This window comes from Lates calcarifer, linkage group LG7_1, assembly GCF_001640805.2.
Source record: "Lates calcarifer isolate ASB-BC8 linkage group LG7_1, TLL_Latcal_v3, whole genome shotgun sequence".
NCBI classification, from domain to species: domain Eukaryota; kingdom Metazoa; phylum Chordata; class Actinopteri; family Centropomidae; genus Lates; species Lates calcarifer.
Window position 1 is genome coordinate 6,852,697 of NC_066839.1, and position 14,313 is coordinate 6,867,009.

The window sequence follows — 14,313 nt, forward strand, 5'->3', positions numbered from 1 at the left end:
GTTCCCTCTATAATCTCAATTCGGGGTGGGTCCATCAAATCCATTATGCTGAAGGGTGCTGGCTCTGGTTGGCACATCACTGACTTGTCCTCTGTATTCTGTCGAACGGACCAACTTGAGCCTGCTTGAATTCCTATGGACACTCTGTCGTCTGTTTGCGTGGTGCTGTCGCTGCAAGGCTCCCGGCACAAAGTCCACATATTGTAGCACTGAGTAAAGTTGAAGAAGTTGCTGTTGAAAGTCTTCAATTCCCCACAGACATCTCTACGCAGCTCCGCCAGCTCATAGCGCATTGCTGAGATTTCATCCTTCCACTGCATATTAAAGGCAGCAACCATGTTAGCAGACTCCTTAAAGGCCTGAATAGCCTGAGGGACTGGCGGCTCAGATGTGGCTATGGGTGAGGCAGTAGGGACCCTGTATGAAGGCGGGGATGCCGGTGGGACAGAGATGGCTGTTACAGTGGAGCTAGTACTGTGCTGGCTGCGAGCAGCAGCAGTCTCTCTCTCCAGCCTTTCCAGCTCCGCATAGGCAGAGGAGCTAGCACCATCATCATCCTCTATCATGTCGTCATTTAGCAAAGAGGTCCCATCCACAACATCATATCCCTCTGGAAGAAAAATTTGAATATGCAAAAAGAAGGACATTCAAAGTGAAAGGAACAGCTGGAGTGTGATTTGATTTGGATTCTGACCTAGCAAATAAACACATATCTATGGAAAACATACAGTATGTGAGTAGTAGTTAATTCCAGAGTTAAAAAGATCACACCCAATAATTTCCTATTTGCTTCTAACGATTTAAGATTTAAATCAGGGATGGGCGCCCACCATGGACTAGTGTGCTGTTCAAATGTGAGTACATCTGTGCTAGAGCACCAGAGTTGTACAAAACCAAGAGGTAACTGAGTAGTATCATAAAATCACAAAATTCCAACTATGAAGAAACCATCTGTTCATTTTCGGTCAATAAGTATATTGATGGTGGAATTCATAACGTTTTTTTTGAAAGTTTCTTATCAGCAGTAACAGTTTTTCTCTCTTTACTTGAACTTTTTGTGGTGTTCAAGTTGAACTTTTTACAAAAAAATCGGATAGAGGGTCAGTTCTAAGTGATAAAGCTACTTCCTGCCTGAGCCACTACAGACTATATACCTTTTTATAGGTTCCTGAGTTAGACCTAACTTAACTAAGACAATAATGATTGTCATTAAACTCACATACTGTAGGCTTTTCACAATGTTTTTACACTGCCTTCTCAGTCATCTCGAGGCTTCTTTCCATCTTTTCACTGCACAGCACAGCAAAGAGTGGAATTAAACATGAAATACATCAATCATTATCAAATGATGAATCCACTTTCTGAGAACCCTTTTGTCAAAACATATCAAAATTTTTCTCAGTCACTTGAAATTTGTGCCATTTTGTGCAAAAGAAAAGATGTAAAGGGAGTAGAGGAATCACAACCCACTGGGTCAAGAAGCAGATATGAACCCTATTGAACATATCAGGTCCAAGGTGGCTGATTAGACCATATGGAGTAAGTAACCCAATGAGGGGAGGGGTCACTCCCCCCGTCAGGGCTGCACCAGGGAGAGGCTGCAATCCCACAGTCAAAGACAGCTGACAGACTCAATGCCAACGGTTAGACTTTGCCACATGTGGCCTTTTTAAAAGAAGTCAAATTTTCATGGAAAGAAAAAATAAAGTTCACACATGTACAGCAGACAGATGCTGCTCTCACAAATGATTGGAGACAGTGGCAATGTGATAACATTCAGTGCTATTTTATGGTTGCGATATGAAAACATTCCGAAAAGTTTGGGAAGTACATCTCTCATACATTTACACTTACAATGTGGTCTAAGAACACTTAAAATAGAGACATGGTAAACAACTCACAAAAGCCAGCATCACATTCATCATTGTGATCAATAGTAAGGTTTGAAAAAAATCAAAAATTGTCTGAGGTTTTGAGAGTTGTTTGGGACTGTGTTTGCTACTATGATAACATAATGAGATATTTCTACCAGCTATATATAGAAAGTCTATGTATCTATTATTTTTACTGAGAAGGCAGTGCAAAAACACACATATACATAGATATATGTATGCGTGTCAACATTAAAATACCTGCAACAATCATCACTGATGCCTCCAGTTGTTCTTTCCCCCTGGTTATCCTTCAAGAGATGGATGGTCAAATGGAGAGGGGTTTGCTGCTCGTCTGCCCTATGGAGCATCATGGGATCCCTTCCCCACTCAAGGGCCCACTAGCCTCACACAGGCTTTGGTTCATAAGCCGCTTACAATTCAATTATAAACTAGTATTGAATACTAACATAAATACATGATTCCGGGAATCAATATTTTTCTTATCCAAGATAGCCTGGAAAAGTTACTTTATCTAATTTTAAGGCAACTGTTCCCCCAGAACAGTGCAAAGAGTACACCAAAAGAGTAATATTATTTACAGTATGACTTGACTGGGAGGTGACAGTACTGTATATAACTAATCACCATCTGGGGAACCCTTCCTTTCTATAACCCTATCTGACAAACTGCAATTGAAGTGTCATGCCAATCTTGAAAATAAAACTTCACAACATATTGTACAGTCAAGGGCTTGTTTTAGCCCTTATAGAGCTGACAGATTTGGAGCAGAGAGCTATATGAATAGAGTTCAGCAAATAAGACGGTGGGATTGGAGAACACTCCTTTATCCTCAGTACTTCTGTCACATCGAAGAAATTGTAGATGGAAACCCAATTGAAGATGAGAGGATTCCAAAAACAAAAGTCCAGATTGAACAGGAAAACAAAGCCCACAAAATGAGTAAAAGTGCAAATGTCTCCAATATTAAATAGACAGAAAAGTATATAAAAACAATAAAAATCCAGGTCATAATATTTAAAAATGCACGTAATTAAAGAAAAAAGTTTCAATAGGGTTCATAGCTTTACTCTTGCAGGCAAACACCAAATGCACTTAGTGAGGGAGTTAATGCAAAGACTCTGCTTGCACAAAGAACCTGAAATGCTAATTTTAGGGATGTATTGCTTGCACTGTGTCGCACAAAACCTTGAAATCCTTGCATGTTGCATTAAAAATGTAGTGCAGATAAATGTCAAATTAAGTCATAAACAAAATGCACTGATTTCAGAAAATCAGTTTCAAAACAGTTTGCATCCACTTCTAATTGTAACAATGTAATATAAATTATGTTTTCTCAATTGTAAACTTGCAGTTGAAGATGACTCACTTTAAAAACACTTAAAAAACTTAAAGAAGTCCTGAAATAACATTTACATAACATTCAGTAGTGGCTTTGAATGAAACCACTGCTCACAAGGCTGAGTTTCATGCCACACAATACAACTGCAAGGAAATGAAGGTTGTTTTTCTCCAATCCAAGGAGTATACCATCAGTGGACAGTTCCTTTGTGCAACCAGTATTTGTGTGTGCATGTGTTCTAGTCTCTAAAGCTTGTTGACTTACCTTAAATTGTTTACAAGTTTTCTTTTTTTAAATTTTATGAGATCAATTACAAGGTCAGTTGCAGAGCATATGCTAATGTGTTGGCGCAACAGAGCAGGGGGAGGACAGGCAGAAGGCTTGTCTGGTGTATCCTTTCAACACAAATATGTCAAAAACCTGCCGCTCCCCTACCCCTGGCCCGTTTCGGACTTCACCCCTTCCTAAGTAACTCACATGTTGTGCACAACACATATATAACACCACAGTTTAACATGCTTAGGGTAGGGCCTGTTCCTCTTAGGCATGCCATGTGATGTGGCTGTGCTGTGTTATGACATTGTGTGCCGTGAGCATGTGTTGCCATCTTGAGTGTATAAGATGCAGCCCTCCCACCCTTATCCTAGTCTACAGCTTGGCAACACCACAAGTGACCAACCAGAAGCTTGGCTAATGATGCATGAATCGTGCAAACTAACACACAAGCAGATCCATCTAAACAATCGGGAGTATGCAGAGGCAAAAACAAACACACGCACACCATAGCTTCCAAAGAAAATAACTGGAATCATTCAGCCCGGCATCTCTGAAGCTCAAGGGTTCCCCACTGTACATATGTACGTATGTCAAGTTTGTGCGCATGTATAGGATGTATGAGGATATGTAGTCTAAGCCCTCTCTCATTTAGGGGGGGATTGTTTTACCTGTTGTGGATCTGAGAGTTGAAGTGACAGTGGAGGATGTCATTGAAGGCAAGCAGTCGTCATCTTGGGAATAACCAGCCTGAATTGCACGGAGGTAACTGTGGCTTCGAGTGCGGAACGAACCAGGCAGGTCCAAGGCCTCCATGGCCTGGGATTCTACTTCACTAAAAACGGACTCGCAAACTGACTCAAACTGGCCATTGATCTCAGTCTCACTCACCTGAGAGACAAAAACAGGAATAGCAGTCCTTAATTTTTCCTCTTCCTTTCTCTTTCTCACTTTGATTCTTCCCCTTTGCACAGCAAATATGAAGGAGTGTTAGCATAAGGAAATGCCACTGTCACTTCCGACCTTAAACTGAATAAACGTCAAGATCAAATGAGAAAAAGGGCAGATGACAACAAAAAAACAATCAGAAAAATATTCAGTATGCGTTAAAGAGCATTCAATTTACCACAAACCCAAAAACAAAGATGTACTATGCTATATGTTACTACATGGAAACTAGGAAAAACACTGCATTTTCCGTTCTTTATCCTGTAACAGCAAGTCTCTAAGAAAAATCTAAATTCTTACAGCAGATACGAGATTAATTCATTTGTTGGTATCAAATCATGCAGCAAAGTATGTAACATTAAGAAGAAGTTATCTGTCCAGTTGTATTCTATAATGTTCTCTCCTCTTCACAGATCCTGTATACTTTGTAAGCTGTATCGTTGCTATAATATTAGAATTTTGTACAATCATTTATATTTAACAAAGCTACAAGAAATTTACATAATCAAGTGCAGAATATTACGTAAACATAGTCTTGCCTTTTTTCTTATTACTTCAGTCTTTAAAATTCTGAATAATGTTACAGAAGAGAGCTGGGTTTCGGACCTCTTGCTATTATTATATTGTTATTATTATTATCATTTGGCTGGGTGATAGCACAGGAGTGTCTTCTTTTGGACAAAATTTTTACTCTTGATACTCCTAATTATAGAGGCTTGATTGCTGGTTGTGTCACAAATCTTCTTACTGTAGCAGCTACATCTTGTGCCACCATGGAGTTCCAAAACAGAATTGCACAATTGATCCAACTGTATAGTTTCACAGCTGGGTATGAAAAAGGAGAGATACTTGAAACGGTTGGTGTGTGATGTGAGGTAGTCATCTCTATTTCTAAACATGAGTTGTCGTTTGAGAAAAATAAGCCCAATAAAACTAAAACAAACTGCTGCTTTAGTCGCTGTTAGCTAGCTAACTAGCTGGCATGACACAACAACAGGAGAGTGATGAATCACTTAGAAGTGGCCTACACCAAGCCATCCTAGGGCCAAATCAGGATACAGAGTCTTGGATTTATCAAATATGTACAATTCTACATTTCCTTGTAGCACATAAACGCTTTAAAAAAACAAAGTGTAAACAACAGTAGACTGTCTGGAGCTGATTCAGTGGTAGGTTTAAAGTTTCAGTTTTAGTTAAAACAACAACTCCCAGTTCAAAACAGCACAAATTAGTTATTTCTATTGACTTCAGCTGAGACAGAAAATGCTATATCTACTAAACAGACCTGTGGACCTCTAGTATGGACACGTGTTGATGTTTTACGTTTCTGTAATGCCCCTCCACACACAGCCACTACATACAAGACAACATAACATAATCTCTCTTTGATGTCTCCAGGTGTTGCCTCTGTGCAATGCATGTGTTTTAAACTCACCTGGCTGACGCAGCTAGCCTGACTGAGGGTGCTGACGGCGCGCATGTAGCTCTGGTTGCGAGATCGGAAGGGTGGGGGATGAAAGGTGGTGGCAGGGTCCAGCGTGACACTAGGGTGGGGTCGCATATCTCTTGTGGTTTGCAAGTGGTAGCCCTGGCTGAACAAGGACAGGGGGTAGGGATAGACACGATTGCACAATTCAAAAGCCATACATGGAACATCACTGGATAATACTGTATGTAATTTATCTGTGGGTTAGCATCTATGGACATGGTGTATCTTTGGTATACGGTTAAATATTTCTATCCAAAGTTAATATCACTACTTGAATGACTCATCTCCTCATGACACTGTCTGAATGTTGGGATCAACACTTCACTATTTTTAATGACTAGAGTCGTTAGCTTCTAGTGTGGCTCCAAGTGTCCTATGAGACAACAGTAACTCTCTCATCCCAAAACTACTGAGAATGTGTGTACTGCTTGTCTCTGGTTCTTGTTAGAGAAACAACTAGAGCTACGAGCTGCAATAATATGAGATTATTATGTTCTTGGAGAGACTAAAAACAAGAGGGCTAATTTGTTTGTGGACAAAAGCAGAAGTGATCAGAACCCTGCTGAGATGATGGTAACAAAAATAGCACTGAGCGGCAATAGGGATGACGGATGCATGACGCCTCCCCAGGTTCACAGAATTTGACTATATCTGAAAGCCACACTGCTTGAAAACAGTCATTGGGGAATAGATACATGTCACTGCAGAGAGATGATTAGGAAGTTATTAAGAAAAAATGGGGCACTGCAAGAAGTCAAATTTGTTTTTGAACAGTTAAGGATCCACTGATCTACAATGTTGTGGCCACCAACTATATTGTGGCACTGTATTTATGCTTCTAAATTATTCATCTCTACTGCTTCACAGTCTACTCGACCACTGCAGAGACTGCAACACATTACTTCTATATTTACACTTATTTTTCTTATTATCCACCTCTTACTATAATGCAATACAGTTAATGCACAATAACTGCAGCACAAACTACAACATATTAAATGACAGTGAAATTGAATCAATGCCAGGCAACAACAAATGGCTCTCTTAAACAGTTTCAACCAAAGCTGAACATTATGACTTTCATGACAGACATCATTATCATCAGTAATACATCAAAGTGTTGTCTTATACCTAGAAATATACCCAACACTTTGATGTATTACTGATCAAACACATTGTACCTTTAACCATGTGTCAATGCTTCCCTCATGCAATATGCCCACACACATTTAAGCCTGCTCTCTTGAGTCTGACATTGTATGTGACAGTTTTTCTACACACTTGTCAACAACACTGTGATAAGATGAGCCACATTGCCTGGGTAAGATGTTCTGCAAATATTGGACGAGTACACAAAAAAGGTCACAAAAACCCAATTTGGCACTGAAATGCTCAGCAGAGCACTACTTTAACTGATCTCATGAAACAGTCAGGGATCAAATACTTAGCTAACTGGGCTCAAAAGCAATATAATAATAACATTGTGATAAAACAAACCAACAACTAAATACCAGTCTCAATACAGCTTAATACAGTTAATCCAGTCGTGCGTAAGATGATGTAAGAAACAATAACAAAACCTGGTCCTTTCATTTTGTTGCCAAGCAACTTCACTTGGAATCTCCAAATAATGTTAAACCTCTTCATATCTCTCAGGGAGAACAACTGAGCAAAAGTCAGCATCAGCAAACAGCACTTTTTACTTGGACAGCATGTAAACAAAGCATTGAGTCAGATTTATAGAAACAAAAAATGCTGAGGCTGAGAATTAAAACATTTATTGAAGATAAGGTTTATAATTTATACAAGCTAAGTTAAATGTTTTTCTTTGGAACCCTCACTTACAGCACTGAACATGTTTTTTCAGAGACCTTTATGGTTGAATGAAATCATCAGTTGAGTGCATGTTCAGTTGTGCATGCGTCTCCCATAAGTTATTCCTCATTCCTTAAAATACTAGTGTGTGGAGTAGTTTGGATACACTGCTGGCAGGCTACTGCAGTATTGACATGCACTATCATTGCTCACTAAAATCAAAGGTGCTGATCAAAGGCTCATAAAATATTGATATAGCATTGGCAATGTTACTCACAAGTTTCCAACTGTATTGAAGCTTGAGAAAGCCAACTCCTAAGCCAACAACCTATATGACAGCTTTGCCACCATAATTGTCTGTGTGTGTGCTTGTGTGCATGGGTAGCTATGGAACACAGTGACACTATTTGCACTGACCTCGTAATGTAGTCTATGTACCATTTACCACTATCTTTGTCAATTACTGGAGCCAAAATCCAACTGCTGTCATCAGAGTTAAGACACAAATTGCAACAAAATCTAAGCATGTAATACTTGTAATATTGTAATAATTAACAATTCACGAAAAAAGCTGTTTTTGTTGACCCTAAAGCAGCTGCCAATCCCTGAGCTTCTTAATAATAAAATAAAATAATAATTTAAAGAATGCCAGTTTCTTGAGTTAAATGTATGAATTGAAATTGAATCATCACAGAGCTTTGGTATGAACATAATGAGCCAGGTGCAAAGCCTACCTGTGGGAGTCTAAATGGGGTCTCTGCATGGCTGATTTGAGGACAAGAGCATCAGGCCGAATGGCCTTTTGTGGGGAGGTCTTAGGGCTGGTGTCAGAGTCACCACTTTCATCATCCACCTCTCCCATAGCTTTGACATAGCTACTGCTGCGCATCCGTCGACACGGGATCTCCTCATCCTTGTCGCCTGGGTATCCGCTCCATTCATCCTGGGGCACCTGTGGGGGAAAACACACCTGTATTATAAACACTATATACACAGTATGATCATAATAACATAGTTATAATACTCTAAGATATTACTTGTTTACAGTATCAGTGGTGACTTGTTAAATGATGGTGGAGTACAGATATAACAGTGGGTCGTTCTGCTCCAAGACAAAATATCAGACTTGTACAGTGAGCTACACCAGAGATATTATTTGCAAGTACAATGAGGCCCAATTAGCCAAACAAGTGTGAGAACTGTATCAGAGAAGTAGTCGGATAAGCTCTGGCTGGTTTTTCCCTAAACAGAAAATTAAGCTGATTCCCATCCCTGGTTTCAAGCTCCACCTCTGTTCATTCATCTGTAAGCCTGGGTTCTCAAATTAAACAAGCTCAATGCTTAACCTTTCTCCACCCATGAGGATCAGATCCAGTGGGTTTTGCTAAGCTAAGTTCCTGTCTGCAACCATGATCAGGCACTTTGTATAATTCTTGAAATGAATAGCATTCGCTACATCACTGTAGCTATGGAGCCACAACTTGTGTGGATCTCAAGTGTAGGAAATAAAACATTACAATGTAACATGTTACTGTATTCATATGAAACACACAGTAGTTTCAGTGATTATGTTAAGCTTATTGATGAAAAATGTTTAGATTTTAAACTTTAAATCAATAGAACTATTACTTTAAATCTGACTTTGATATGTTTCATACTTCTTGAAAATATAAAAATGTATGTATGCAATAACAGATAATAATAATGTCTCATATCTAGCAGCAAAAATGAAACAGCCAAAGTTCTCAATTTGTCTTCCTGTCATTATTCCTGATATTACTGCTTGTGCCAGAAAAAAAGGTGCTTCTCTGTGCTCTGCCCATGGTTCTGAAAAATTCAAACACTGTCTCTGTCTCTCTCCATGGTGCTGAAATACTCAGACACAGTCTCTGTTTATCTTGTGTCTGAAATTATTGCCTATATTTGCTACTTAGTACATCAACAATTTATTGAGGAGTCCAAATTCTGAAAGTCTATAGTGTAAAATTAATGCAATTTGTAATAACCTAGAAAACTCCCACAATGGGAAAATGTAGCGTCCAAAGCATATATTTTCATCCCATAAAGCAGGCATACATGGAGCTGTGTGTAGCTGTTTAGATGACTGTTTGCCAAATAAGTGTGAAAATTGTATCTGCTAAGCAGTCAGATAAACTTGAGATTACTGGTTACAAAGCTGGCTTTACACAACACACAGCTGCAAGTGCCAGGTAAGATAGTCCACAGAGACATCTGTTAATGTTTTACAGTGATAATATCTTCCACAACTCAACACAAATTTTCAAATATTCAGGATCATTTGCCAGTTTTCCATGGCTCAACTGAATAAATCTCCTACAAAGGCAAAATATGTTTTTTACTAAGCTGGAACTGAACCTATACTGTGGTTATTCATTCATTGCGTTTCCAAGCCTTTTATCAACAGCTTAAATGTGTGATGAGGGTGGCAGATGAAGTGGAATGACAGTCTCAGCTTTTATAACACACATATAGTAACATTATAGTAACACATGCACCATAATTTTGATGAAAAACAGATAAACTGACAAATGACTGAACATTAAGAGATAAAATCTGTGTATTAAATATAGGATCATTTGATTTTAAAAACAACTGTTTAAAAGTAATTTCAACTGACTTCCTGTGGTCATGAAGAAAAAAGTAAATTTGGCAATCCTCTATAGTAAGATCTGACTTAACTGTGTTATGCACCTCAGATGTCAACATTCAAGCCTTAAGGCCATAAGGTCTGCCTCTGAATGAGAAATCCCAGAGGAGGAAAAAAGAAAGCTGTGATAGAGGCTTATACTGTAGATGTCTAGCATCCATGTCATCTTTTCTGAGAGGGAAAAAAAGGGGGAAAAGGCACAAGGCATCACAGTGTTGGAATTGTGTGCATGTATGTGCATGGGGGTGGGTAGCTCATGGGAAATACAAAGGCAGTTGGACAGATCAAATAATAAAGACTACTGAGAAGCCTTCTGTGTAGGAAAAAGAAAGAAAAGCATTGCGGCTAGGCATTGAAGTTACAGTGCAATGTTGACAGTGATTCAAGCTAGCCCCTGTTCATTAAAGCTTCTCCATTTGCTGCTCTAAACACCTTCTGTCAGTGAGGTTCTTTCTAAGTAAAATCCTCCACTGCACTAAGAGCACTGGGCTTTATGCTTTCGACAGCAGCAGCAGCAGCAGTTTGTCTGGCATAAACACAGAAACTGGGTAACCACTGTTTATTAGCCTGATGCTGGCTGGAAGTGTGTGGGGGGCTGTAAGTGAAGGCTCTTTCCTATCTGTACTGTTTCCACTAGTGGGTGGTAATAACAAGAAGCACTGCATCCTATTAGGGAATTGGTCACGTACTGTGGGTATAATATATACAGAGAGATAAAATAATAATGCTGTGGCTTATAAGCAGGACATTAGCAGCAAGGCACACTGTATGCAGTATAAGTATGTTTTTGCAGTGTTTGCAGGTCTCTGACAGACATTCGTGTTTCTCTGCACAGTCCAGACATGCTAACTTTAGAAAAATTACTTTGTACTTTAAACCAAATATTGTTAGACACTCTACTTACACAGTGGGCTAGACCCACTTATGAATCCATTAGTATAACTTTTATTAAATTCTAACCAATATCAAGTTTTCCAGGTTGACCAAAAGCAATATGCCAGTATGTAAGCAGTATGTCAGCATTTCACCAACTGTAAAACTTAAAAAAAAAAAAAAAAATGCCCACAATCTACCCTTCCATTCATTAATGTTTATTAGAGTCCATTTTGGTGGGTTGGGAGAAAATTAATCTGAAGTACTGGGTGAGATTCATCAGCACATTTCTACAAGGAACTCAAATCCTGCTTTACATCTGTAGGATCATCAAACCAGTTGAATGGGGAAGGGTAAAAAAAAAAAACAACCTTTGAGAATAGCACTCATATTGCAAATCAAAGCATGAGCATATTTAATTCAAGGGTTTTTAGAAAAGGACTAATAGAATTTCCCTCGCTCTTGGCAGTAAGGCAGTTTGTGTATTTTTATGCATACACAGCAAAGGTTGCCAATTATACACCTAAGGCCAGGGCTGCTACTTTTAAATCAGCACACTGTCAATAATGGCAAGGCGTCACTGCAAAAAACAGGAGCTCATAATTTAGCTTTGACTGACAGCCAAAGGATCACAGCATATGTTTTTGACCTGCTGTACCTAAAAATCAATTCTCAAGAGAATGTGATCACAAACTGCAGAAATAATCAACAATGTATATGATCTCTGCCATGACATCATGTAATATAAATAGCTTTAAATGTTCATAATCTAATAACTGTAAACGGTGACTGTTAACATAACAGCATTAGGATTAAGTGATTATGAGCCAGTAATTACACACTGTGAGTACAAATATCTACATATAACCAAGTGCTCGTGTTGAAAACCAGTAGGTTTTAATTAGATTTTGATGTGATAGAAACCAAGGTAGAGTACATCCAGTTTAACTCCTCAAAGGCAATTTCCCTCAATATTTTTGTTTGTCATATTGAATACACTGTGTATGTTTAAACTTATCTGTCATTACTGAGATTGAACTAATATTGACAAGTCCAGTTATTCATGGGATCTAAATCAATGCCCCCCCTCCTCCCAAACACATAGTGGTTTCCTCCTCCCAAAGATGGAGATTTATGATGGCAATGTGTCACAAACTACATGGTCTGGCACCATATTGATTAGTCATGTATTAAGTACAACACTGTGTCAGTGTGTGGTTAAGCTGTAGCAGTTGTTCCAGTGGACGAGGCAGCCTTAGCTCTTGAAACAACAGCCTCAGGCACTGGGCTGTCCTTAATGCTCTGCCAATTACTCACTTTACCCAATCATATAGCTTGGCTTTTTCTCTGCCACAGTCACTGAACTGTCACTTTCACAGAAAGCAGAGTGGCTCATACCCCCTTTTTTCAAATAGAGACAGAGTAATGCTTTTTCTATTCTTGCTGCTTGTTGTTGTTGGCCATCTCTTCCCCTCTCTCTTTTCTTTAACACCCAATATCCTCTCTGACTTGACAGCCTGCTTCAGCAGGGCAGACAGGTGAAGGACGAGACAGCACAAGGCGCTTACATGAAAACCATGGACATGTTTCCCCTTTATGGGAGGTGGCAAATGGGAAAAAGCAGAAAGATTTAGAGATGCTAATAATAGTCCCAATTGCTTTCTACCATCATTAATCAAGTGTGTTTTACTTAGATGTTTTTCCCAAGTGTTTTTTGTAGTCAAGATGAAAAGGCTTCTGAAGCATTTAGACCGTATGCTGCTGGAACTCTCCTTTGAATCCTAAACAAATGAACTTTTGGGCAGCGTGCACATTTCAGCATAGGAAAATGGGAGATCATCGTTCAGTTTGCTAATGTTGTGATATTAGGCTTCATCTTTGTGTCATCTGCTTGAAAAAGAGAAGGGAGGTAACATGAAAATTAGCTGGCTTGCTTATGTCTTTCTTCACAGACCTATCAGTAAAACTATCACGCATGCTAATCTGCTATGCATACATTTATTCTCCCTCACATGAGTGGAATAAAATGCAGCAATTGTCTGGAAACTAAATTAATCAGGCTTAAAGACAGCAATAAAGTAAAAGAATAATTTTCCTCCTAATGCACGACCATTGATCGTCTGGGTTTATGGTTAACAAGGCAGCCATCACTCATGGAGGCACCGAGCTAGTTCATTAGCATTACCTTATTTCTGTGCTCATTTGATGCTACACCTGAAAGAATATGTTCAGCTGTGCCTCTGAGGCAGCCACACAGACAAGCAGCTTTACACCATCATTAGTTAGTACTAAACACTGAGAATACTGTGTACAAAAATAACCTTGGGATAAAGCATTCTCACTGCAGAAGGTGGTTTTATAAGACCATGCAGCAGATGTTAACATATGCCAAGAACAAAAACACTGACCTATAAGAACTGGTAGAACAATCTGAAGTTTGAAAGTGAATGAATGCTGAAATTTCCTCCCACAATTCCACACAGTAAGTTGTTGGATGCTAGTGGCAAGTGTGGGATTTGTGACATTGATCTCAGTCTACTGAATTCTGAAGTAAGGTTTTGACAGTTTAGTGTCCTACTCATTACAGTGACTGGAATAAGCAAGTGAATGCAAATAAGCAGGATGTTAAACCCCCTTTGACAGGAGTCCAGACTGTTACCCATATCTGTCCCCATAATTTTAACTGGAGCATGTAGTTATAGGTAAATTCTCTGTTGGTTGATTTGGACATACAGTGCCACACTGTATCAGTCCAGAGTCCCCCAAGAGACATAATTTGTTGTAATGACCACTTTATATCATAGGGAGGATACAAGCTTAACCTTTAGGGTTGTTACAGTACATACAGTAAATAATAGAGACATCAAGGGGAGACAGCTTCCTCCCCAGATAATCTTTTCAAATCCCCTGCCATCGCCTGAGAGATTCCATTATTAAACTTAAGGGAAAGTAGTGCACTGGCTACACTTCAGACAATGAAGGGCACAAACATATGATTGATTGAAGCTATATG

General features: G+C 39.1%; 1 protein-coding gene and 1 long non-coding RNA gene across 2 annotated transcripts in view; one reads left to right on the forward strand and one right to left on the reverse strand.

Moving 5' to 3' along the window:
- The window catches only part of LOC108873470 (disks large-associated protein 2), a 94,872-nt gene that overhangs the window by 30,423 nt on the left and 50,136 nt on the right, over positions 1–14,313 (reverse strand). Inside the window, exons 3-5 of the mRNA XM_051071809.1 lie at positions 8,494–8,711; positions 5,891–6,047; positions 4,179–4,398 (exon numbers count right to left, since the gene is read on the reverse strand). Coding sequence (XP_050927766.1) covers positions 4,179–4,398; positions 5,891–6,047; positions 8,494–8,711 — 595 coding nt within the window. The remainder of the gene's footprint in view (positions 1–4,178; positions 4,399–5,890; positions 6,048–8,493; positions 8,712–14,313) is intronic.
- Positions 1–14,313, forward strand: part of LOC127142655 (uncharacterized) — a 64,278-nt gene that overhangs the window by 10,312 nt on the left and 39,653 nt on the right. The gene's annotated exons all lie outside the window — the stretch shown is intronic.